The following is a 24,254-nucleotide window of genomic DNA, read 5'->3' on the forward strand; positions in this document are numbered from 1 at the left end:
GATATCCTATTTTTCAAATTCAGATTTTAAATCAAATAGCATATCTCAAATATCTTATCCATTCCTACTTTGGCAATTATCATCTATAAATTTAAATCCAGTCACATAAATTTTGTTCTTGGTATCAACGGTAATGAAATTATGGACATGGTTTAAATTAAATAGCTTGATCTTAGACAAAAATGTCATCACTGTTTCTTACAAAAAAGAAATAAGCATAACCTTTGATTTTTCAAAATATGTATGAGCTAACGAAATGTATTGAAGTTTCGAGAAAGAAAGACAAACTTTATTTTAATAAATAAATGAAATCTCACTTATAAAAACGTGCTCAGACCAAAGTAATAATTGTGTTAATCTCAAATTAAACAACAACGAAAATGAAGAAGAAACAGCTGTGAATGTGATTATAGCCCTTGATATTCTCCGTGTTGTCTTATTATTATTTTACTTTTCCAAATCAGTATTTACTTTTTTTTTTCTTCTAAATTTATTTATTTATATATCTATTGAATTTTCCTCCCTGCCGAAAATTCAGAGAGAATCAAAAGTGCTATAAAAAAAATAAAAAAAAAGCTAAAAACGCAGGAAGGAGGAGGAAGAGAAGATACCATCTCTCCACCTTCAGAAAGCGATAGAGATAGAGAGGCCACAACGCGTTGATTCTTCTTCGTCTTCGTCTTCTCCGTGCCTCGCAGATCCGCGATCCGATCCTTGTCCACGATTACATTTCTCTACGAACGTACGTACGATCTAGCTGTTTTTCGATTTCGTTAGATCTGTGTTTTCCCTTTTTTGAATTTGCGAAAGATCTGTGGAAGCTGTGCATTTCCGAATGTCAATCTTCGTGTAAACTGATCGATTCTGATTTGAATTGAGGCTATGTAGTATCCCGGATTATCGATTTTGAATAGTTGTTCTAATCATTTGATTGCCAGGTGGCGTTTTTTTTCGCTTCCTTTGATTAATGTTTAGGTTTGAATCTAAGCAATCGATCATTTTTGCTCATTGATTCGTAGTTATCTCTTACGGCTGTGGTGTTATTTATTGGATTCATCTTCTTATCAACATCCTTTTTTGTATATTCATTGTGAATTGAACTTTTGTTTTACATTTTTGCTACGTCTTGTTTGAAACAAAGGTTTGATCATTCAAGTTTTTCAACAAACTTGGTAGAGGGTGTTTAACGCATTTTTGTTTGTTCCTGGAGCACGTATACGGAGATGAAGAAAGTCTTCGGTCAAACTGTCAGAGACCTGTAAGAATACTAATGCCTGGAATTTTGAATTGATCTTCCCAAGGCCAATCCTTGGTGTGGTTTGTTCTTTTTTTTTTCATTAATCTATGTTCTGTTTCTTTTTTTTAGCAAGAGAGAGGTCAACAAGAAAGTTCTTAAAGTCCCTGGAATAGAACAGAAGGTATAAAGGATACTCGCTTCTTCTCTGTTTTTGTCTTAATTGAAATTCTTCTGTAACTGCGATTTTAGGTGCTGTTTTCTGATCTTTTTGGTTGTGTAGATCAGTTTCTTTATTTATTTTTCCTACAAGTTTAAAACTTTAAATAGATAAGCTTATCTTTGTAGCATTCTTCATCTAGCGAGTATATAAAATTTAAAGCGAGATGTATAACATAGTTTCTAACCTATCCTTTTTCCTCTTCAGGTTCTAGATGCTACTAGCAATGAGCCATGGGGTCCTCATGGATCTCTTCTTGCTGATCTTGCGCAAGCTTCAAGAAACTAGTAACTACAACCACCTTCCATGTGTTCTATTTTGCTGTAGTTATGATATTACACAGTGTTGACAGAAATGTTGATTCTCTTGCAGCCATGAATACCAACTGATCATGGGGGTCATATGGAAACGACTTAGCGACACTGGGAAGAACTGGCGGCACGTCTATAAGGTAAAGAATATAATTGCCTTGCCCTTGTTGTCTAGTTTCCTGTTTATATTGTTGTAGCGGTGAATGAAGCGATTTGCTGTTGGTTTACCTCTTCTATCCACTTCAGGCTTTGACAGTTTTGGAGTACATGGTAGGCCATGGTTCAGAACGTGTTATAGAAGAGATTAGAGAGCGTGCATATCAAATCTCGGTATATCTCAATATTTAGCATTGACATTTCTTTGTGCTATATCTCAGTAGTTGACTATCTGACATCCATTTTCCATTTGGTAGACACTGTCCAATTTTCAGTATATTGATTCCGGTGGTAGAGACCAAGGAAGCAATGTTAGAAAGAAATCACAGAGCCTGGTGGCGTTGGTTAATGACAAAGAAAGAATCGCTGAGGTCAGAGAGAAGGCTGCTGCTAACAGAGATAAGTAAGTATCTTGTATTTTTTATCTTTTTCGAATTGCTGGAGCTTCCTCTCTGTGTTGGTCTTGCGGGGCACTTGTTTGTTTTCTGGTTGCTGGTGGCCTTACAACTGTTATTATGTCTCCTAGTAGTTATCAATTTATGGAATTTAAAAGTCTTATTAATTTCTCACTTTGAATTTAAAATTACATGTCTTTGGATTCAGTAAAATATGTTTCATGACCTGAACTTATCAACCGACATTATTTTTACAACAGGTATCGCAGCTCAGCACCAGGTGGGATGTATAAGCCTTCAGGAGGATATGGGGACAGATATGATTACGGATCCCGGGATGACGAGCGAAGTAGTTATGGGAGAGAAAGAGAATATGGTTACAGGGATGATGATAGAAACAGTCGTGATGGAGATCGCCATTCCAGAGACTCTGAAGACCGGTATGGGAGAGATGGTAATAGGGAAGATGATTACAGGGGAAGGAGCAGAAGTGTTGATAACTTCCCACAGGGATCACGGGGTAGGAGTTCAGATAGGGAACGGACGTTTGAGGATGATGGCCATTCTTCATCACGGTATGTTGATAAGTTTAAGCTTGCCTTTAGACGTAGGGAATTATTTTGAGATTCAATCAACACAATTTAGTAACTTAGCAGTCCTTGATGTCAAAAAGCATGTTTCCAGCATCTTTTTAATCTAGTTCCATATATACATAAGACATTCTTCTTTATCGTGTAGGGGTAGTAATGCTCGAGCTGATGACAATTCTCAGGATGGGAGGTAATTTCTGATGTATTTTATGCTGAAGTTTGAGCCTTTTTCTTATTGTATTAAGTTCTCTGTATTTATGTCAACTCATATCACATTCCTTCGGGATTCTATATATGATAGAGGGTCGCTCCAGAGAAAGTTTTCAGAGCAAAATATTGGTGCTCCACCTAGTTATGAAGAAGCTGTCAGTGAATCACGGAGCCCTGTATATAGTGAAAGGTGCCAGTTCTCTGCCATGTAGATTCAGAGCTACCTTGGTTTTATTTGTTCTGATGAATCTTCTTATTCCAGGGATGGTGGAGAAACCCCACAAGTTGCTGCTCCTGGAGCTGCTTCTCCTCTTGCACCACAAGCTGCTTCTCCTCCTGCCCCACAAGCTGCTGCTTCTCCTCCGCCCCCACAAGTTGCTGCCCCAGGGGCTGCTTCTCCTCCTGCTGGAAGCAACACAGACAATAACTCTGCTGGTTTTGTTACTGAATCTTCTCCGCAGAAATTTGAGGCTTTTGATGAATTTGATCCACGCGGTGGGTTTGCAGGTACAGAGTTCTCGACGTTTGCGGTTCTTCAATTTCTAGTTTGTTAGATCTTTTGAATTTCCTTAGCTTCTTTGCCTTTTAAACTCCTCTGCTCGATAGAGATTAATTTTTTATTGTTAGTTTGGTTTGTTATGTACATTAGCCTCTCTACTTGTTCTAAGGGTGAACGCTGTGTTTCTTTTCTTTTCCAGCTGCCCCTCCAGAATATGCATCTGCAGACGGTGTTTCAGCTCCTCCGACAGTGGCTTCTACATCTGCTCCTCCCACCTCAAACAGTGTCGAGATGGACTTACTTGACTCCCTTGCAGACGTATTTTCATCAAATGCATTGGCCATTGTACCTGCTGATTCTGCATCTGTTGAAACCCACGAACAATCAAATGCTCCATCGTTTTCTACATCTCAGGTATTGACACAAGCTTAAGCAGTTGTACTCGGAGATGCCTCTTTTTTCTTTTTAACATTGTTGACTAAAATCTTCTCCCATGTACAGCCCTTCGATGACCCATTTGGTGAGTCTCCTTTCAAAGCCTTCACTTCTACGGACACCGACTCAAACCCGCAGCAAAGCTTTGGAGCTCCTTTCCAGCCAACACCACCAGCCTTCACCTCGGAGGCCTCACATACGGATACTGCTGCTCATAACTTTGGCTTTGAGGATTCATTTTCTGCTGTTGCCAATCCTGAAACTGCTGCTCAGAATGTGCAACCTCCATCAAACTCACCAAGTTTTCCTCAAGAGCAGTTTACAAGTGATATTGATATTCTTGCCGGCATTCTCCCACCATCTGGTCCTCCAGCTTCACTCCCACAACAATCGGGTGCCCCAGCACCAACATCTCAGTTTCCTCCCAGTGGAAACAACATGTACGAGGGATATCACCCTCAGCCTGTAACGACAGCTCCAAACATGCCTGGACAAACTCCATTTGGACAAGCTGTACAACCATATAACATGGTTCCTCCTCATTCACAAAATATGACTGGAGCCACGCCGTATCACAGTGGAGGCTTCATGCACCAGCCTGGCTCAGCTAATTACAATCCTGGAGCAGTAACTTCATCGAGCTCCCAGACTCCTTACTCTAACCCCAGTGGACCAGCTGGTCAGTTCGTGGCACACCAAGGTCATGGAATGCCGCCTTCCCATGGTCCGCAAAGAACTCAATCCGGACCTGTTACTATGCAAGGGAACAACAATTTCATGGGAGACATGTTTTCACAACCTGCGCGAACAAACTCCTTGTCGTCATCTTCATCTCAACCGGATCTCACACCTTTAACAGGAGCGATTGAGGTTGTTCCTCAGCCTCAGAAAAAGTTTGAGCCAAAATCATCAATCTGGGCAGACACGTTGAGCAGGGGGCTTGTTAACTTCAACATATCTGGACGTAAGATAGATCTCCGCCACAACAAAATTCCTCCAGTTTTGAGCAAACGCAAACTTTCTAACATCTTCTTTTTCCTTTTATGTGCAGCTAAAACAAATCCATTGGCAGACATAGGAGTTGACTTCGAGGCGATCAACAGGAGGGAGAAACGGCTAGAGAAACCGACAAACGCACCAGCAGCAACAACATCGACTATCAACATGGGCAAAGCAATGGGATCCGGCACTGGCTTAGGGCGTGCTGGTGCAAATTCTATGAGACCTCCACCAAATCCAATGGTAGGCGCTGGCATGCCCATGGGCGGCGTGGGGATGGGTGTTGGTGGATATGGAGGTATGAACCAAAACCAACCTATGGGTATGGGAATGGGACCAGGCATGAACATGAACCAAAACCAATCCATGGGTATGGGAATGGGACCAGGGATGAACATGGGAGGAGGATATGGCCAAGGCTATCAGATGCAACCACAAAACCAAGGGATGGTCCCTGGTCAGATCATGCCAGGCAACAACAACAACAACTATAATCCGATGATGGGTCAAGGCGGTTACAATCCTCAACAACAACAATATGGTGGTGGGTACCGGTAAGACCAAAAAGCCAAACATAACCACACTAGACTCCACTTTTAAAATCAAGAACCTTACATGAGATATTAGTTGGATTGGCCAGCCGGTTCACGGAAGTACTCCAGGTTACTCGGATTGTTCTACAATGTTCTTTTGCCTTGATCTTCTTCACTCATCATTCTTTTTCTCCTTTTTTTTCTTAGTATGAACGTAATTTGAGAGGGCTTTGTTGTGAAACTTGTACCGGTGAGATAGTGGCAGACCTCCCTCGGGTCTGCCCTTTTTGTTATTTGCATATAAAATTCTTATTACATTTTTTTTTTGCTTTTCACGTATTGAATATTTGTAATCCATGCACGGGACAAATAAAATATTTTCTCTGTTTTTTTATTATTACATGTTTATTGACAGTATTCTTTATCCAATTAGATTTCGGTTTACGTTTTTATCCGAATTTTATCTTTTAAACCACGACCAAAAAGACAGTTAAAGCATGTCACGTGAGTTTATTAGGGTTCACGTGATCATCTCCTTTTCTTCTTCAATAGAGAGATCTCTTGTTCATCGGCCGACATCATAAAAAACAAAACAAAACAAAACTTTGTTTTCGTTTCTCTCTCTTTTCTTCCGACCGATTTAAACTCACGTCAGTAGCTCGCCTTGAATCTACGGTCTCACTTTCTCCGTCCATCACTAAGGTTAATTTCAGTTTCGTGTTTTTTTTGTTCGTTATTAGTTTTGCTAGTCTTTTGGTTAAGACCTGAACTTGTGTTGAATCAGATTCTGCATTAAGTTTCTTCTCTTTCATGTTGATAGTTAATTGAGCTTTCTAGATTAGTAATTACATACACACACACAAAAAAACTGAGCTTTCTTAACATCACAAGCTCAAAGTGATGAACTTTGTAGAAAGATTTGTGCTTCCCGTATGCTGTTCTTGTCTTTAGAGTTTGAAAAGGAATGATAATTATTAATCAAATTTCTTTTCTTGTTTATTGACAGAAGCTAGGTTAGTGTTTTCATCTGGCTTGCAATGGCGGCTACAGAGACGGTTGTTCATGATCCGAGAAAACGTTCAATGGATGCCATCCAGCAACGGCTTCAAAAAGATCAGCTTCGTCAACAGCAGCAACAACAACAAAAGAATGAGAAAGACAAGAAGAGAGCTTCTGATGTCTCTTCTAAAGAACCACATAAACCTCATTCACTTCCTACTCCTCCTACAAAGAAACCAATCACAAAAGGTTTGTTTCTTTTTGATCGATTCACTTTATAATGGACTGTGACATTGATTGAAAGTTTGGCTTTGTAGATCCCCAGGATGATGGTTTTGCTGCGTATACAAAACTCTCTCATCCCGTTGATGAGAAGTTGCTGGCAACCAATGTTAAGGTAGAGAGATCAAACCACTGTCTTCTTCTGTATGAGTTTTGAGATATGGTTGTTGCTCAGTTTGTGTTTTTGTTATTTTAGTTGTCTAGTGGAAAGAAAAATATAGCTGACAAGGTCTTGCATACTCTCCTCCGAAGCGGTGACTCTGCTCAAAAGTACTTGCAAGGTAAAAACGAGAAGAAGGTGGAGGAGAACAACTACATCCTCCTTGATAATTTCGTACAGTCACGTTCCTCTTCATCCTCCTCCGGTTCTAAAAAAGCATCGCTGGTGAACTCAAAACGTTCTAAAACGCGTATGTCTATGAAGCGACTCAAGAAATCTGGCGCTTTGAATTTACCTCAACATCTCCAAAAGTGAGTCCTATAATTTTATTGCTTCCATAGAGAGATTGAACTGACTCGGATACGGTTGTGTTTTGGAGTGCAGGTTTGATTTGTATAAGCCAATGCATGGTATGTGGGAAAGTTACATGATGAAACTCATCAAGGTGACCGGGTAAGCTTCTTATCTGATTACCTACTTATTCGTTTAGGCATTGTGCTTTAGGTGTAATGTAGGTTTGTGACCATTCTTAGACAATCTATCTTTGTTTTTTTTAATTGCAGGAAGGCTCAGTTAACCTCAAGTCTTCTATCAGCAGATCTTCATGGTGCCTTCATGTTTGGTAATAATCATATGTTCTTTTAGCTCCCACTTTCAGAAATCCACTTCTCTATAACGTTTGTAAGTTGTTTCTTCTAATTAGAGCAATCTGTTTTTACTTGGGGCAGTTGCTGAGTGCAAGATTGAATCATTCACTGGTGTACAAGGGATAATGATCCGTGAGACATCTCAAACATTTGGAATAATCACAAGAGATGATAAACTTAGAGGTAACTTGATTAGCTTTTCACCACATTATTTGCGAAAAATTGTCATAATCTCTTTAGCTTAGTATTTTGTAATCAATGTGATTCAGTTGTACCAAAGAAGCCTTCTGTCTTCATCATCCAACTCGACTGCTGGAAAATAACATTACATGGAGACAAGTTTACTTCAAGAGACAACGTTCTTCAACGTTGATGATGCTGAAACGAAGCATCCTAGTCTCAGCAAGATTTTTACTTGAAAGCTTTCCTGATGTACCTAACATTAGCTACTATATATTATACTGTTTCATGTTGATATGCTAATGTTTATTAGTAGGAATTTATAAAACAGAGGAATCGATCTTGGTGACTGATAATGTCTTTGACTTCAGAATTTAAAAAAAGTCTAAAAAAGTCTAAAAAAGTCTTCTCTAATCTTGTAACCTAACTGCAGAAGTCTAGACCTCTTCACTCCAGTCTTATTCCTCTCTCTTTATATTACATCCTCACCACTATCAGAATCATCTTCATCTCTTCTTCATAATATCCTCACCATCCTCCACAGCTTCAAGAACCTTCCATGCCCCATCACTCTTCTATTCCAGAATCAAGCATCATCATCATCTTACTTCCTGTTCTGTCCCAAGAACTTCACCAAGTACTTGCCCTGCCACAAAAGAATAAATAAAAGACGGAGAGAGACTTTGCTTCAAAGTTTCTTATTTATTTTATTACAAATATAATATTCTCCCATATTTGGGATGTTGGTTCTATTCTTGAACATGTGTATGTGCCTCCCTCTATCGCTTCCTTTTGACGTTTTCTTAGCTGTTTTTTTTTTCTTTGTTTCCCTCTTTCTCTATTCCTTTTTATCTTTTGTGCTTCTCTCTTCTTCTTTCTTTGTTCCTTTAGTTATTTTGGGGTTCCTATATTTCTCCATCTCTTGCCTCTCATTTTGATTCTTCCTCTCTAGTTTACTGCTCGTGTTTCTATTTGCATTTTTTGCCGCATGGATCGTGATTTTCATCGTCGTGGCCAAAAGGTAAATACCCAAAACCAGCTTTGATTCATCAAAAATGTCTTGGTAGATCATGTAAAGGTGTTAACGTTTAGGTCAATGTTGTTCAACAGAATTATAAAACCAGCTTTGTCTTGTTGTTTGCATAATGTTGATCAAGAAACATAAAACAAACCTAATTTGCCTCTTTATTGCTGTTGTTGTTGATGAATAGAGACAAATGTTGTTGATTTGATGGTAGAGTCCTCTTTATTGCTTTTGATGTAACTTTCAGGCCAATGATCGTTCACCGACCAGCCGGTTTGTTCGGTTGGATAAACCAAGATCTGTAGACGATATTGATATAGGCAAGAAAGGGAGGATGCGTAGATGGTTGTGTTGTTCATGTCATGTACAAGAATCTAACCACCCTTCATCTGAACATAACCGATCCAAAACCCCTCCTACACGCTACCAAGACTACGGTATATCAGCATCTCTCTTTCTTCAACTACAAGTATGATTGATGAAACCTATTCAATTAGATATTTTTCTCCCTCCTTTAATCATTGCTTGTTGCACAAGTTAAGTAGCTTTTGTCCATGTTTTTCTTATTGCTTGCTGTCTAAGAACTCAATCTCCTATCAATATTGTTAAGTAGCTTTTTCTTCAACTACTTTTGTGATTGATGAAACCTATTCATTTAGATATTCTTAGTCCTTCTTTAATCATTGCTTGTTGCACAAGTTAAGTACCTTTTGTTTATTCTTTTCTCTGTTTGATTGTTATTGCTTTCTGCCCAAGGAATCTATCTGCTATTAATACTCTTTGCTTGTGTAGGACGTAACAATAAGAAACCACCAGCTCCTATGAAGCCTCCTTCCGTCATGAAGGAGCCTACTACTATTGACGTCCCTGCAATGTCATTGTCTGAGCTCAAAGAAAAGACTGAGAACTTTGGATCAAAGGCTTTGATAGGAGAAGGATCCTATGGAAGAGTCTACTACGCAAACTTTAATGATGGCAAGGCCGTGGCTGTGAAGAAGCTCGATAATTCATCAGAACCAGAGACAAACGTCGAGTTCTTGACTCAGGTCTCAAAGTTTTCAAGGCTAAAGAACGACAACTTTGTTCAGCTTCTTGGTTATTGTGTTGAAGGAAACCTTCGTGTCCTTGCTTATGAGTTTGCCACAATGGGTTCCTTACACGACGTCTTACACGGAAGAAAGGGAGTACAAGGAGCACAACCAGGTCCAACACTCGAGTGGATGCAACGAGTCAGAGTTGCGGTTGATGCAGCTAAAGGGTTAGAGTACTTACACGAGAAAGTTCAACCTCCTGTTATACACAGAGACATTCGTTCAAGCAACGTGCTTCTTTTCGAAGATTTCAAAGCCAAGGTTGCTGATTTCAATCTTTCAAATCAAGCTCCTGATATGGCTGCTCGTCTTCATTCCACTAGAGTCTTGGGGACGTTTGGCTATCACGCACCAGAGTACGCAATGACAGGGCAGTTGACACAGAAGAGTGATGTTTACAGTTTTGGAGTTGTGCTATTGGAGCTACTAACCGGGAGAAAACCGGTTGATCATACAATGCCACGTGGTCAGCAAAGTCTTGTCACTTGGGTAAGTTAACTTTAAATTACTTAAATCCATTCTTGGCTATATACAACTTTTAATGTGAATTATAATATTATATTCAGGCAACTCCAAGGCTGAGTGAAGACAAAGTGAAGCAATGTGTTGATCCAAAACTCAAAGGAGAGTATCCTCCTAAAGCTGTTGCAAAGGTTATTAATTCATTTTATATAAGTCCAGTGAGGCACTACTTCAAGCTAACATGTGTGTGTTTTAATGGTAAAAAACAGCTTGCAGCGGTTGCAGCTTTGTGTGTGCAATACGAATCAGAGTTTAGGCCAAACATGAGCATTGTAGTGAAAGCTCTTCAACCACTCTTGAGGTCTTCTTCAGGGACAGCTTCTGCTGCTGCTCGAAGCGCTCAAACTTGAGTTTTTCTTGGTTGATGCAAGTTGATTCATTCATGGCCACAGGGTTTACCGACGGAATGTGAAGGAGGAGATAGTGAGAAAAGTTGATGGAGATGGACTTAAGACTTCTGAATCAGTGACTTTATACAAAATCATAATTATACATAGCTTTTATGTTCTTTTAAAAGAATCATCCAAGACACTATACTAGAGAGTAAATATGTTTCAGTAACCTCTGTCATTTGATTAACAAACATCCTGTTAAAGTTTTGATTATGACACATATTTGTCCACATTTGTTTTATTTTGTTACTAGAAATTGAAAAATTGGTGTCAAAGCAAATATAAGACATTGAGAGCTGGTTGTTTAGAAAATTAATAAAGAAAAATAATTTTTTTTTATGTACTTTCTTACACAGACACGTGGTGGTGACTGTGACAAACCAATAAGGTTTGAGAATGAGTGGCAATGAAGTTATGAAGCTTTAGTCAGGATGACATGTCATGCGGGTTACGAAAGCTTATAATTAATTGGGAAGTATATATTTTTTTTTGGAAACACATATTCTATTATCACCAATTGAGAAGTATATTATTCCATATAGTATTACCGATGCCATAAAACATAAGATAGTTGTGTGAATCATTAAAAAAATGCACATTGTTATGTACTATTTATGTGATGTTAACCCATAAACGATTTTTTTTTTATTCTGGTCAAACTTATGTTGGACCATGAACTTATGTTGATTTATTTGCTATATAGTTTTGCGTCTTCTTCAAGTTATGCTTCTTCTCCAAGTTCAACCTTTTGTTTTGTTGTACTCCTTTATCGAATAAGACACAGACCACTTCTTAAAATAGTATAATAGCCGTTTGGGCAAGAACTCTTTGGTCTCTTCCATTTTTTTTTTTCTAAACTCTTTGGTCTCTTCCATTTTTTTCTCTTTAAACTCTTTGGTCACTTCATCTAAGTGCTGTTTCTTTACTCAACCTCTAGGTTCGAGAGAAGAAGAAGAGAAAAGGGTTTTTGCAATGGATAGTCTGCGAAATCTATTGCCCTTTTCAACGGTTGGTAGTGACCTGAGAGAATCAAAGGAGCTTGTTCAGAGACTTGACGTGCCTGAGAGTACCAAAGCCTTTGTGTTTGCAATCAAAGTCCCTGAGCATGATTCCACCATCTACTTACTCTCTGTTCAGAACTTATCTCAGAGATCTGCTACTGACGCCGAGTGTCTTATACGTGAACTCCGTCCTGATGCTGTTGTGGCTCAGGTGAACCCTTCACCCTTTGGAGAAGATGATGAGGAGGGCTCAATCCCAACGTCAGCTTTTAAAGTTCTTGCACGTTGTCTTAAAGACGAGAGTCTCAGCAAAGAAAAGTACCAAAGCGTTGCAAGGAACTTGGTTATAAAGGAGATTTTTGGGAAATGTTTTAATGGACCTCTATTGGCTGCTAAAAGGGTTGCTGAGGAGATTGGTTCAACGTTTATGGTACTTGAATCTCCTTTTCTTATGGATGGTCTGACTAAATCTCCTTTAGGCTCCACAAGGTTTCAGATAAGCAATGATCAACGGTCACCGATGCAGCGACTCTTATCTTCACATATTACTCACCTCAGTAATGAGATTGAATCTGAGGTTCCACCGTTTGCTCTCTCCGTTTATAACTTACTCGTTGAGCTTCATAACATCTTTAACGATCTCCCAGCTATGAGGAAAGCTCTAGACACTGCCACAAAGATGTTGTCTGATGTGAATAACGGCGAAGCCGTTGATGCAGAGGCTCTCTCTGAAGTTTACCTCTTCAGGCTTGCGGTTGAAGGTCTTAGAATTGCTTTGAACAAAGGTGGTCGGCTAAACAACATCAGGAACCTAGGGGGCGAAGTTCAGTTTTCGAAGCTATCTTCTGATGACAAAGCTTATGCACTTATGGCAGATGATCTTCGTAGTCAGGCTAAGAAGTTTAAGAGTATAGTAGCGGTCATAGACGCGGGTAACCTCGCAGGCCTTAGGAGGCACTGGAGGACTCGTGTTCCTCAAGAAGTCAAAGCTATGTCGACCGAGCATACGGTGCAGGACTCTGATTCAAAGATAAAACCGGTGGTGGCTGTTGGTGGAGCTTTAACACTATCCAAGTCCTCCAGGTTCTTGAACCGTTTCTTGACACGCAAGGCATCGGCATTTACCAAAATGGTGTATCCCTCAGCGTTATCCGCCGAGAGAATCAGAGGAGTGACACAGTATATTTTAACTTCTGCTGAAGGTACTAGCTTAGAGTCCATGAGAGCTGCATTCTACGCGATGATGATGCGGAATAGGAGGCTAGCGAAACCTATGGGTGCCTTGCCGATGGTTGTGTTTGGAGCCGGTCTTGCAAGTTTTTCCGGGTTGATCTACTGTGAAGAGAGGATTGAATGTGCAGCTGTGACTCTTCCTTCAGCTCCTTCGATCGCAAAACTTGGTCGAGGGGTTCAGAACTTGCGTGAGGCGTCTCTGGAAGTGACTAGGAGAGGAAACAACGGGGTGCATAACGCAATGCAGGGTCTTAGTCAGAGGGTGAGGAACTTGACGCTTAATTATTTAAATTTCAAACCAAATTTGGTTCGTTATATTTGTAAACGTTGTATCTAATCAATACTATTAAAAGATGATCATTCCCAAATTATACACTTAATGAAAATTGCACTTTTCTCATAAACGTTGTATCAATTTTTTTAAAAAAATATTATCAGATATTTTATGTTTTATCGGATCAATAGTATCAGATCGCATGTTAATAGTGAGTTTTTGAGTTTTTACCGGGTTATATCAGATTTTTAATCAACAATTTTTTCATTAAATCTCAACTGGATTATATACAATGTGTCGGGTCTATAGGTCGGATATAAAAACAAATCTTAAAACTCAGACATTATTATAGAACAATTACCATATTTCGAACAAAACCATATTTTGAAGAGAAAAAGAAACAAATGATAAAAACTTAAAAACTCAATTGTTATGGTTCGAAACAAAAAATAATAGTACTTTGTAAATAAGTTTTCGATCAATAAATGAAAAACAAACAAACTAGAGCTTTCTCAGAATCTAGTTTTTCCATTAAAACAAAATCAATTAGCATTAACAATGAGAAGGGGTATCTTTTCAATTACAGTATGTCTTTTTTTGTATCCAATAATCTGAGTATATCATATTCTTACAATTCAATGATTTTGAGCTTAAACAAAAATAAATATTTTTTTTTATAAAAGCAAAACTGTTAAAGCCAAAAACTACAATACAGATTCTTTTTTTCTTTTAAAAAGGAAAATGTTTGGTATTTCCTTATTTTCGTTTTGCAAAAATATGGTAACTCGTAAGATCTATATATATATAGCGTAATCCATTTACGCAAGAAATCATTACGAAGTATTAATTTTTACTAGAGTTTTGAAATTCTTTGTGGATAATATTTACATAGTCTGCGAAATCTATTTTGCCATATTCGTACGAACTCGATAATGGTGGCACTTCCTTTTACAATATCCAGCAGTGACCTGAAGGAATCAAAGACGCTTGTTCAGAGACTTGACGTGCCTGAGAGTACAAAGAACTTTGTGTTTGCAATCAAAGTCCCCGAGCATGATTCCACCATCTACTTACTCTCTGTCCACAACTTATCTCAGAGATCTGCTACTGACGCCGAGTGTCTCATACGTGAACTCCGTCCTGACGCTGTTGTGACTCAGGTGAACCCTTCAGCTTTTGGAGAAGCTGAGGAGGAGATTGTGTTAGTAGACGGCTCTACCGGTTCGATCCCAACGTCGGTTTTTAAAGTTCTTACACGTTGTGTTTTAGACGAAAGTCTTACCAAAGCAAAGTACCAACGTATTGCGGGGAACTTGGTTATGGAGGAGATTTTTGGGACAGGTTTTAATAAGCATCTGTTGGCTGTCGAGAAGGTGGCTGGGGAGGTTGGTTCAACGTTTGTGGTACTTGATTCTCCTTTTGTCATGGAAGGTCTAACTAAATCTCTCACAACACAAGCTTACCATGGCTCTGCTTTGATCAATGTTGATCAACAAGCACTGATGCATAGACTCTTATCTTCTTCGCATATCGATAAAAGAAAAAGCCGTGTTAAGGTTCCAAAATTTGCTCGTTCCACTTATTACTTACTTGTTGAGATTCATAACACATTATTTGATGACCTCCCAGCTATTAGAAAGGCTCTACAGAGTGCCAAAAAGATATTTTCTGATGTAGATAAAGGGGAATCCATTGATACAAAGGCTCTTACGGAAGCTTACCTATTCCGGTCTGCAGTTGAAAGTCTTAGAGTTGCTTCGAACGATGCCGGTCGGATACCTATCGAGAACCTAGGAACCGAAGTTCAGTTCTCAAAGCTCTCCTTTACGGACAAATCTTATGCACTTATGGCAGTTGAGCTTCGTAGTCAGGCTAAAAAGTTTAAGAAGATAGTAGCGGTAGTAGATGCAGGTAACCTCGCAGGTCTTAGGAGGCACTGGAGGACTTGTGTTCCTCAACAAGTCAAAGATATGTCCACTGAGCATACAGGTTTTGATAGTAATGATTCAGGTGCAGGTTCGGGTGCTTTAACACTATCCAAGGCCATTCTTGCTTCTCCTGTCTTCAAGATTTCAACTATTAAAACCCCGGTGAACCCTTTCTTGACTCACAAGGCAATGCCATTTGCATTTACCAAAGTGGCGTACCCCTCAACAGTAATGACCCTAATGGCCCCGTGGTTTGCTAGTTCCGGAGCGCATCCATTGTCTTGGGGGAAACCATCTTTATCCGCCAGACATATCAGCGCATTAACAATGTTTGGTTTATCTTCTGCTCGACGTACTAGCTTCTCTGCCATGAGAGCTTCATTCTATACGATGATGATGCGGAAAAGACTAGTGAAACCTATCGGTACCTTACCAAGGGTGGTCTTTGGAGCCAGTCTTGTAATTTATGCGGGATTGCACCTCTTTGGAGACGGGATTGAATGTGCAGCTCTGACTCTTCCTTCAGCGTCTTCGATTGCAAAACTTGGTCGAGGGATTCAAAACTTAAGTGAGGCGTCTCTGGACGTGACAAGGAGAGGAAACAACAGGGTACAGAACACAAGGGATGGTCTTACTCAAAGGCTGAGTAACTTGACACTTACTATAAATTTCAAAACCAAATTTGGTTCGTAATCCATGTATAAACGTTGTGTCTAATATTTTTATTAATACAAATATTAATTGGCATTAACAACGAAGAAAGGGATATCTTTACAACACTGATTTTTGTTAAATACATGCCTTGATAACTTCATTTGTTCTCCCTTTAAGTCTTATCCTAAATAAAATCTCATGTTTATTGGTCGTGAATATCTGAATAGTAGGAATCACACTGACTAAAATTATAGAAATTACAAGTAGAATAATCACCAAAAAAAATTTTGGTACAAATTGCAACATCTATTTATATTTACTCAGTTATACTATGAATTATTTGCCTTATATAGATTAAATTTTTTGTCAGTTTAGTTAATGTTATAGTAAAGAAAATTATAATTTAGTTCTTTCTTAACTTAGTGTTCGCCATTCACCAGTTGCGATGTCAAGAAGCTCACGTTCGTCGTCCTCTTCTTCTTCCACAGGATAAAAACACATCCTCACCACTTTATACAACCCCGTAACTTTGTCTCTACCAAATCCCATTGCCCTCAACAAGACCAGGCATGGCCATCCGGTTTGGTCGTTTAAGAAAAGTCTCACCCAGTTAAAAAATATTTGTTTCGAAGTATGTTTGTTCGGTTTGGTTTTGAGAAAGATTTAATCCGATAATTCAGATCAATTCACATAATAAATTATTTTAAGTGTTTTTTTTTGGTTAAACTTTAACATACAAAAGTGCATTAATGATAAAACAAAATACGCTCCACTGGATCATGATGGGCTTGAAAACACCCAAACATAACCCAGCTTTTTGGATGACGTAATCTCGGACATAAACTGAAACAGAGTTTTTGAGTTCTGTCGGTACCAAAAAAAATAAAAAAATTTTGTCAGCACACAAGAAAGAATGGGGAAAGAAGAAGAAGAGAGCCCTAATTCCATGTGCATACTTCCCGAGCTGCTTGAAGAGATATTCATTAGACTACCATTGAAATCGATACTCAGATTCAGAACCGTATCAAAACATTGTAGATCACTCATCCTCGAGTCGAGGAGGTTCTCGGAGAAACGTATGCGTCTTCAAAAGAATCGGAGGATCCTCGCTGCTTACAATTGCGACTGCGGCGACCGTCCGCGTCTTCTCACCGAGTCACGGTTCGAAGGAGACGAAGAGATCGTATATCTTCACTGCCTCGCCTCACGACCCTCTTTGAGCTGTGACGGTTTGCTCTGCTTCCCCGAACAAGACTGGATCATTGTTTTGAATCCATCCACCAGACAGCTCCGGCGATTCCCTTCTGGCTTGAACCATAAGTGCAGATTTGGATTCGGTAATAATCTCTAACTCCGCATTACAAAAAAAAAAGGTTGGAACTTTTGAGTAATAAAAATCAAAAAATATATTTCAGGATTATGGTCGAGCTTCTCTCCGGAAAACTGGGCGATAGGTTTCGGTAGAGACAAGGTTAGGGGGAGCTTTAAAGTAGTGAGGTTGTGTTTTTCTTTTCGGGAAATTGGGCAAGAGGAACCTGTGTTGGAATGTGGTGTTCTTGATGTTCAAACTGGTGTATGGAGTAAACTGAGTCCACCTCCTCATGTAGTTAATCCCGGAAGCAAATCTGTCTGTGTGAATGGATCCATCTACTGGTTACACGTTGATGTTTACGTTGAAAAACATTATAAAATACTTGCACTGGATCTTGATAAACAAGAGTTCAACAAATTCTCAGTTCCGCCTACACGAGCTACGAAGGAATCGCGGTTAGTGAACCTTGAGGAACGTCTAGCGTTTGTCAAAACAAATGTTTTGCCTATATGGAGGATAGAGATATGGAGCACGGATACATATCAAAAACGATGGAGCAAGACTTTTTCCATACACTTAAAACTTGATGTTGTTTCCTGGCCAAAGCGGAGAAGGTGGTTCACGCCAGTGGCAGTTTCTAAGCAAGGGAATCTTGTCTTCTATGACAATCAGAACAAACTGTTTAAGTATTATCCAAGGACAAATGAGACTTGGTGTCTCTCCGTGGACACTTGTGTTATATCTCCATACGTGGAGAATTTGGTATCACTTCCTTTGAAACCGAGTCATTCGTATCCTCATGTAAGTGTGGAAACAAGGATGTCCAGATGCCGCTTGTTTTCCAAGGAGTCGAGTTCTTGGATATTCAAAGCATTGCAACGTAATGAATTTAGGATCCTAGAGATTTTGTTCACGTCTTTAGTAGTAGCTGGTTATATATGCTCACCTCGAAAGTAGGATTCACTTGTTTGTGTCCAACTATTATTATTAATTTGATATTTATTTTGCTAGGTTGTTTCTCTTCTCTTTTGAGTAGCAATTAAATCAATATAAGTGAATTTATATTCTCTCTTCCGTTCTATGCAAGCATATACGATGTTTTAAATTTTTTACTTGTTTACCGATATTCCGTAGGAGCAGTGCCTTATGTTATACTACTATCAGAACTATGATTTTTAGCATAAGGGAATGTTCACTTTGGATGCTACTCCCTCCGGATACGAATGTATGATATTCCATCTTTTTGTCTTGTATACAAATGTACGATGTTTTGAGAAATAATTAATGTATTTAATTTTAAAAGTTAAACTGGATTTTGATCCGCGCTTTGACTTTTTCCTTTTTAAAGGTTTATTTTTTTTTTTCAATTGACAAGTATTTAGTAAATATCATATTTCATATATTTGTGTTTTATTTTATAAAAGACTTAAACTTTTTTTCTTTCTTTATCGTGTTTCATTTTAAATGATTATTTATGTTTAAAAAATTTAACTTTATTTCTTTAATAAATTAAGTTTGTATAACTCTGATAAATTAATATTATTATGTGGTTAATATTTTAATAAAAAAATTATATAGTTTTAATAAAGATTTATACTTTTCAATGAAAAAAATTAATATTTTATGAATGCTTAAATTATATTAAGAAAAGAAAAAAAAATAATTAAGAATAGTTGAAAATAAATTATTTGAAATTGGACTCAATGACCTATTTAGAAACAATTTTTTTTTGATCCGAACGGTACATGTAATGTTTAGTTCGAATCGAATTTCTATTTATTTATAAATACCAAAAAAAACTAAACTGAAATGGTTCGAATTTGGTATAGATTTAAAGCTGAAAAACTTTTTAAAAAAAACTTTGAAAATCCAAGTTAAATCTTGAAAAATCAAAAAACTATTAAAGTAATAGTTTAACTATATCATATTTTAACTCACAAGAACAATGGATTGATAAGATCCCTTCGATGAAATATCATATTTTGATTGTGCTTCATTTGACATGTGTTTTTCAAAAGATTGTGGTGAAATATATTTTCCTCAGGAACCTTTTGGACGCTGCCAGCAAGGCAAGAGCAGCAATCTTCTCCTTATGATTTCATGCCGCTCTCCCCACGCCCAATTAAAAAAATCAATATCAGATTATGATTCAATAACACCAAACTAATATATGAGTTACCTAAAACAAACTTCCCAATCCTCTGCAGAGGTGTGAGCACCTACAAATTAAAATTCTTGTTATTGGTTTACTGCATACAAACAATTAAATGCAATAAAAAACAATCATCACTCACTACGGGCTGTTCAGGTTCCGCCGCTATCACATGAATCTCTACTTCCCCCAAATTACCATTGTTATCCATGATTCCTGCGCAAACAAACCAGATAAGCACCACCCAAATTATTTTTAGAAATGACTAATCAAAATTCACATATTAGTTTATGATTATTTCACACTTGTATATGTGTTTTCATGGCTCAATGTTCTGAGATTAATTTGAAATTGGACCATTTATTTGGTCCTTCTCATTTAGATCAATCTATGATGAATTGGATAAATAAATTAAACTATAGTGTTAAAGCGAAAATGAATTCGCTATTGAATGAATTGTCATTAGTGTTATATATCTATGCTTTTCTTACTAATACTTTCATATTATCCATGAAAATCTAGATAAAATCTACATACACATACATACAAATGAATACCTAAACTTTTCATTACAGTAGTACATTACATGTGCATTAAAATTGTTAATTGTCTATATTAAATTGAATTTCTAGAATGTTGCCATAGAGCAATAACATCAATTGTTTATTTTTATTTTATGTTGCATTGACAATATTTAGTTGATCAATTTAAGATTACGGTTAATTGATCTTATCCAATTAAGAATTAATGATTTGAATGTGTAGGCTCTAACTCTTCTCCGGATGATTGGTAAATTTGTTTTAGGTAACTCTCGTTTGTGTATTAGTTTGTCGTAATAAAGAATCATAGTTTTGATATTGTTTATTTTAATCAGATATTGGTAGAGCTGCATGGAATTACAAGGAGAAATGTTGCTTTTTGCTTTGGTGGCAATGGTCAAAAAGATTGATATTGCATGTTGTGAACGTATACATCTTTTATTGAAAAGTCAAATGCGGCATCAACACATATAATCTGTATACAAAATAAAAAAAACAACGAAACTGAGACATGTATGCTCATGTGTATAATTGTTTTGACATGTAAAAAAAAGGGAAACCGAGAAAATTGACCAAATGGACTTGTAAAGTTCAAAACATTGACCTTAGAATGTCATCACATCCATAAGATGAATCCATCATTAACCATTTATAAATAGCATCCAGAAGATTATGGAAATAACTTTTGAGCAAGATAATGAAACTTGTATGCAGAAATAAAGTGAACATCCCCTTATGCCAAACCATAGTTTTGATAGTGGTATAACATAAAGCACTGCTCCTAATGAATATCCGTAAACAAGTAGAAAATTTGAAACATCATATGTGCTTTGCATAGAAGGGAAGAGGGAAATAAATCCATTTATATTGATTTACCTTTTAGTCAAAAGAGAATGGGAACAAGTGATTCCTAGAGAGGTGAGCAAATATAACCAGCTACTACTAGAGACGTAAACACAATCTCTAGGATCTTATATTCATTACGTCACAAAGCGTCGTATATCCAAGAAGAACTCGATTCTTTGGAAAACAAGTGACATTTAGACATCCTTGTTTCAGCACTTACAAGAGGATACAGATGGCTCGGTTTCAAAGGAAGTGAGACCAAATTCTCCACTTATGTAGATATAACACATGTGTCGAGGGAGAGACAATGAATCTCATTTGTCCATGGATAATACATAAACAGCCTTTTCTGATTGTCATAGAAGACGAGATTCCCTTTTTTAGAAACCGCGTGAACCACCTCTTCCGCATTGGCCAGGCTACAACTTTAAGTTCTAGTTTCATGTAAAAATACTCTGCTCCATCATTTTTGATCTGTATCCATGATATGTATCTCTGGCTTCATACAGGCTAAACATCAACGTATAACTAACCTATGCAGTGGCTTAAAACCTTATACACTGGACCAATAAATCCTTGGATATAAATGGACGTGCTAAATTATACTACTATTTATCAATTAAATTTTGTAAGATTACTGTTATTATTGTTTTAAGATGAGATATTATGATGAATAATATCAAAAAAACATTATCCACTATTTATTATTCAACAATGCATCCAATTGATATGTAATCATCTATATGCAGCAGTAAGTAATCGATAGTTACCCTAAGTAAATCTAGTAATCACGGTTAACACCGTTTCATATGTAAAATGTGTCTTTGTAGCTATAGATGGTTCGAGAAGAGCGTGGAGACACACTAAACAAGAGCCACTAGCTATCAGTTATCACTTAAGCTTATAACACGTGTACCTACACTGTATTAAACAAGAAAATTGTGCGGGTAAATTATTACATTTGTTAGTAATAAGACAATCTGATCCAGAGTAGCTCGCCACGTTGCTAAAACCAAAACAATAGTAAGCATTATTATTGACTTATTGTCTTGTAGTCATAGCCGTGTAAACCCCAGATCATAATTCTGTCTATTTCTTCTTCGTGAGCTTTGTCGATTCAACAATTTCATTTTGAAAAGCGTTGTTGTGCTCTTCGTAGATTGTGAGCACACCGGTAGCAAAAAAAAGAGAGAGTATAATTTGGAAGATGACATTGACGATCCATTCAGCACCAGGGAGCTCAGGGTACTTGGATATGTACCCAGAGAGAAGGATGTCTTATTTTGGTAATCCTTACATTCTCGGTTTGACTCTCGCTGCCGGCATCGGTGGCCTTCTCTTCGGTTATGACACAGGTCTCTCTCTGTTATACTTGTTAGATACCCATTCCTGAAAGTATTGAACCTGGAGTCTTCTATGTCTCATTGGATTGGTATAGTTTTATGTTTAGGACTATCTCATTGAACTTAGTTGTGTCTCTTTGCTCCTTTTGAAAGGTGTTATATCTGGTGCCCTTTTGTACATTAAAGATGATTTCCAAATTGTTAAACAGAGCAGTTTCTTACAGGTACTTGTATATATATATATATACATGTTTATTGATTTATCTCTTGATAACTTTCAGTGAATGAATGTGAAGATTTTTTTTGTTGTGTAGGAAACTATTGTAAGCATGGCTTTAGTTGGTGCCATGATCGGTGCTGCGTCAGGAGGTTGGATCAATGACTACTACGGTCGTAAAAAGGCCACTTTGTTTGCTGATGTTGTCTTTGCTGCTGGAGCTATCGTTATGGCTGCTGCTCCTGATCCTTATGTCTTAATCGCCGGTCGTCTCTTGGTTGGTTTAGGAGTTGGTGTTGCTTCTGTGACCGCACCCGTTTATATAGCTGAAGCATCTCCATCTGAAGTGAGAGGAGGACTTGTGAGCACCAATGTGTTGATGATCACTGGTGGACAGTTTCTTTCTTACCTTGTTAACTCTGCTTTTACACAGGTTAGTAACTTAGACGTACTGATAGATCTCAGAAATTAGGGTTAGGGTTGATATTACGTGTTTAACAAGAAACGAATAAAATAACTTTTTAGGTATGATTATGATTATTTGTTGGCAGGTTCCAGGAACATGGAGATGGATGCTTGGGGTGTCAGGTGTTCCTGCTGTTGTTCAGTTCGGTCTAATGCTGTTCATGCCAGAGTCTCCTCGATGGCTTTACATGAAGAACCGTAAAGAGGAAGCCATCCAAGTGCTTTCAAAAATGTATGACATCTCTCGTTTAGAGGACGAGATTAATCATCTTTCCGCAGCTGAAGAGGAAGAGAAGCTACAGAAAGACACTGTCAGCTACTTGGATGTATTTAAATCCAAAGAAATGAGACTCGCATTCTTCGCAGGAGCAGGACTTCAGGTAACGTGAATGTCACGTTAAGTTTAGCTGTCTTTGTCTGGGAAATCTAAAAGGGACTTTATTAAATGTCTGCAGGCGTTTCAGCAGTTCACTGGGATCAATACTGTTATGTACTATAGTCCTACGATAGTGCAGATGGCTGGTTTCCATTCAAACCAGCTCGCTCTGTTACTCTCTCTCATCGTTGCTGGCATGAACGCTGCTGGAACAGTCGTGGGGATCTACTTCATCGACCATTGTGGACGGAAGAAGCTTGCTCTCTCGAGTTTATGCGGTGTCATTGTATCTCTCATTATCCTCTCAGTCTCGTTCTTGAAACAATCTGATGTAACATCTGATGGAGGGCTCTACGGTTGGCTCGCTGTGCTTGGCTTAGCTCTATACATTGCCTTCTTTGCACCGGGAATGGGACCGGTTCCGTGGACGGTGAACTCGGAGATATACCCACAACAGTACCGAGGCATATGTGGAGGCATGTCTGCAACGGTTAACTGGGTTAGTAACTTGATTGTGGCACAAACATTCTTGTCAATAGCTGAAGCTGCTGGTACTGGAGTTACTTTCTTGATTTTGGCGGGAATCGCTGTTTTGGCGGTTGTCTTTGTGATTGTGTTTGTCCCTGAGACTCAGGGGCTAACGTTTTTGGAAGTGGAGCAGATTTGGAAAGAGAGGGCTTGGGGTAGTAGCAGAGATGGCGACAACATGGAGGGGTTACTCGAGCAGGGGTCTCGGTCTTGAGTGGTTTATGCTCATACATTGTGGTATGAATCACAGTCTCCAGAGTAAACCAAGAGTAGTTCCGGTTTAGCTCAGTGAGATGTATGTAATGTTGGAATTGCTATAATGTATTTGTTATTAAATACGGTTTAGGGTCCACTTTGGATCCAGTCTTGTCTATGTCTTATGTTCTAGAGATTTCTTGTCTACAACTCGCTGTATGATGCATGTGTCTAAGGTCTAAGCATAGAAAAGTCGACAAGGGCATTGAATACATGAATGTTGAATCACAAACATAAGACTTGTCATAGGAA

At 38.1% G+C, this 24,254-nt stretch overlaps 7 protein-coding genes across 12 annotated transcripts; all 7 read left to right on the forward strand.

Annotated features, from left to right (window-relative positions):
- Positions 1 to 496: 496 nt before the first annotated feature.
- LOC103866701 (clathrin interactor EPSIN 2) lies at positions 497 to 5,975 on the forward strand. Of its 4 annotated transcripts, none has more exons than XM_009144670.2 (14): positions 497 to 742; positions 1,142 to 1,258; positions 1,367 to 1,418; positions 1,662 to 1,741; positions 1,827 to 1,905; positions 2,012 to 2,095; positions 2,179 to 2,324; positions 2,577 to 2,891; positions 3,055 to 3,096; positions 3,208 to 3,306; positions 3,379 to 3,623; positions 3,815 to 4,029; positions 4,117 to 5,014; positions 5,102 to 5,975. In XM_009144670.2, exons 2-14 carry the CDS (start codon positions 1,224 to 1,226, stop codon positions 5,605 to 5,607), a joined length of 2,796 nt encoding a protein of 931 aa, XP_009142918.1. In that variant the 5' UTR covers positions 497 to 742; positions 1,142 to 1,223; the 3' UTR covers positions 5,608 to 5,975. The 4 variants fall into 4 exon arrangements, with proteins under 4 accessions (XP_009142918.1, XP_033148289.1, XP_033148290.1 ...); XM_033292398.1 differs by having other exon boundaries at positions 506 to 746; positions 1,157 to 1,258; XM_033292399.1 differs by having other exon boundaries at positions 518 to 738; positions 1,144 to 1,258.
- A 135-nt stretch (positions 5,976 to 6,110) lies between these two features.
- Positions 6,111 to 8,199, forward strand: LOC103866705. Of its 2 annotated transcripts, none has more exons than XM_009144672.3 (8): positions 6,111 to 6,284; positions 6,589 to 6,830; positions 6,899 to 6,978; positions 7,060 to 7,334; positions 7,408 to 7,476; positions 7,587 to 7,645; positions 7,752 to 7,853; positions 7,940 to 8,199. In XM_009144672.3, exons 2-8 carry the CDS (start codon positions 6,620 to 6,622, stop codon positions 8,041 to 8,043), a joined length of 900 nt encoding a protein of 299 aa, XP_009142920.1. In that variant the 5' UTR covers positions 6,111 to 6,284; positions 6,589 to 6,619; the 3' UTR covers positions 8,044 to 8,199. The 2 variants fall into 2 exon arrangements, with proteins under 2 accessions (XP_009142920.1, XP_009142921.1); XM_009144673.3 differs by having other exon boundaries at positions 6,143 to 6,284; positions 6,592 to 6,830.
- Positions 8,200 to 8,363: 164 nt separating this feature from the next.
- On the forward strand, positions 8,364 to 11,109 carry LOC103866703 (PTI1-like tyrosine-protein kinase 3). The gene is made up of 5 exons (XM_009144671.3): positions 8,364 to 8,871; positions 9,122 to 9,311; positions 9,667 to 10,454; positions 10,532 to 10,618; positions 10,697 to 11,109. The coding sequence occupies exons 1-5, from the start codon at positions 8,839 to 8,841 to the stop codon at positions 10,835 to 10,837; spliced, it is 1,239 nt and encodes a 412-aa protein (XP_009142919.1). The 5' UTR covers positions 8,364 to 8,838; the 3' UTR covers positions 10,838 to 11,109.
- Positions 11,110 to 11,453: 344 nt separating this feature from the next.
- Positions 11,454 to 13,753, forward strand: LOC103866706. The gene has a single exon (XM_009144675.3). It carries the CDS (start codon positions 11,852 to 11,854, stop codon positions 13,448 to 13,450), a length of 1,599 nt encoding a protein of 532 aa, XP_009142923.1. The 5' UTR covers positions 11,454 to 11,851; the 3' UTR covers positions 13,451 to 13,753.
- Positions 13,754 to 13,988: 235 nt separating this feature from the next.
- On the forward strand, positions 13,989 to 16,068 carry LOC103867739. Its single transcript, XM_018658844.2, has one exon. It carries the CDS (start codon positions 14,320 to 14,322, stop codon positions 16,006 to 16,008), a length of 1,689 nt encoding a protein of 562 aa, XP_018514360.2. The 5' UTR covers positions 13,989 to 14,319; the 3' UTR covers positions 16,009 to 16,068.
- A 753-nt stretch (positions 16,069 to 16,821) lies between these two features.
- LOC103866707 (F-box/LRR-repeat protein At2g43260) lies at positions 16,822 to 18,348 on the forward strand. Its single transcript, XM_009144676.3, has 2 exons — positions 16,822 to 17,306; positions 17,385 to 18,348. Exons 1-2 carry the CDS (start codon positions 16,883 to 16,885, stop codon positions 18,236 to 18,238), a joined length of 1,278 nt encoding a protein of 425 aa, XP_009142924.1. The 5' UTR covers positions 16,822 to 16,882; the 3' UTR covers positions 18,239 to 18,348.
- Positions 18,349 to 18,874: 526 nt separating this feature from the next.
- Positions 18,875 to 24,254, forward strand: LOC103866708 (inositol transporter 1). 2 transcript variants are annotated; one of them, XM_009144677.3, is made up of 6 exons: positions 18,875 to 21,841; positions 21,978 to 22,173; positions 22,315 to 22,385; positions 22,476 to 22,811; positions 22,930 to 23,223; positions 23,299 to 24,254. In XM_009144677.3, exons 2-6 carry the CDS (start codon positions 22,026 to 22,028, stop codon positions 23,959 to 23,961), a joined length of 1,512 nt encoding a protein of 503 aa, XP_009142925.1. In that variant the 5' UTR covers positions 18,875 to 21,841; positions 21,978 to 22,025; the 3' UTR covers positions 23,962 to 24,254. The 2 variants fall into 2 exon arrangements, with proteins under 2 accessions (XP_009142925.1, XP_033148328.1); XM_033292437.1 differs by lacking the exons at positions 18,875 to 21,841; positions 22,315 to 22,385 and having other exon boundaries at positions 21,938 to 22,173.

This window comes from Brassica rapa, chromosome A05 (genome assembly GCF_000309985.2).
Source record: "Brassica rapa cultivar Chiifu-401-42 chromosome A05, CAAS_Brap_v3.01, whole genome shotgun sequence".
NCBI lineage: Eukaryota > Viridiplantae > Streptophyta > Magnoliopsida > Brassicales > Brassicaceae > Brassica > Brassica rapa.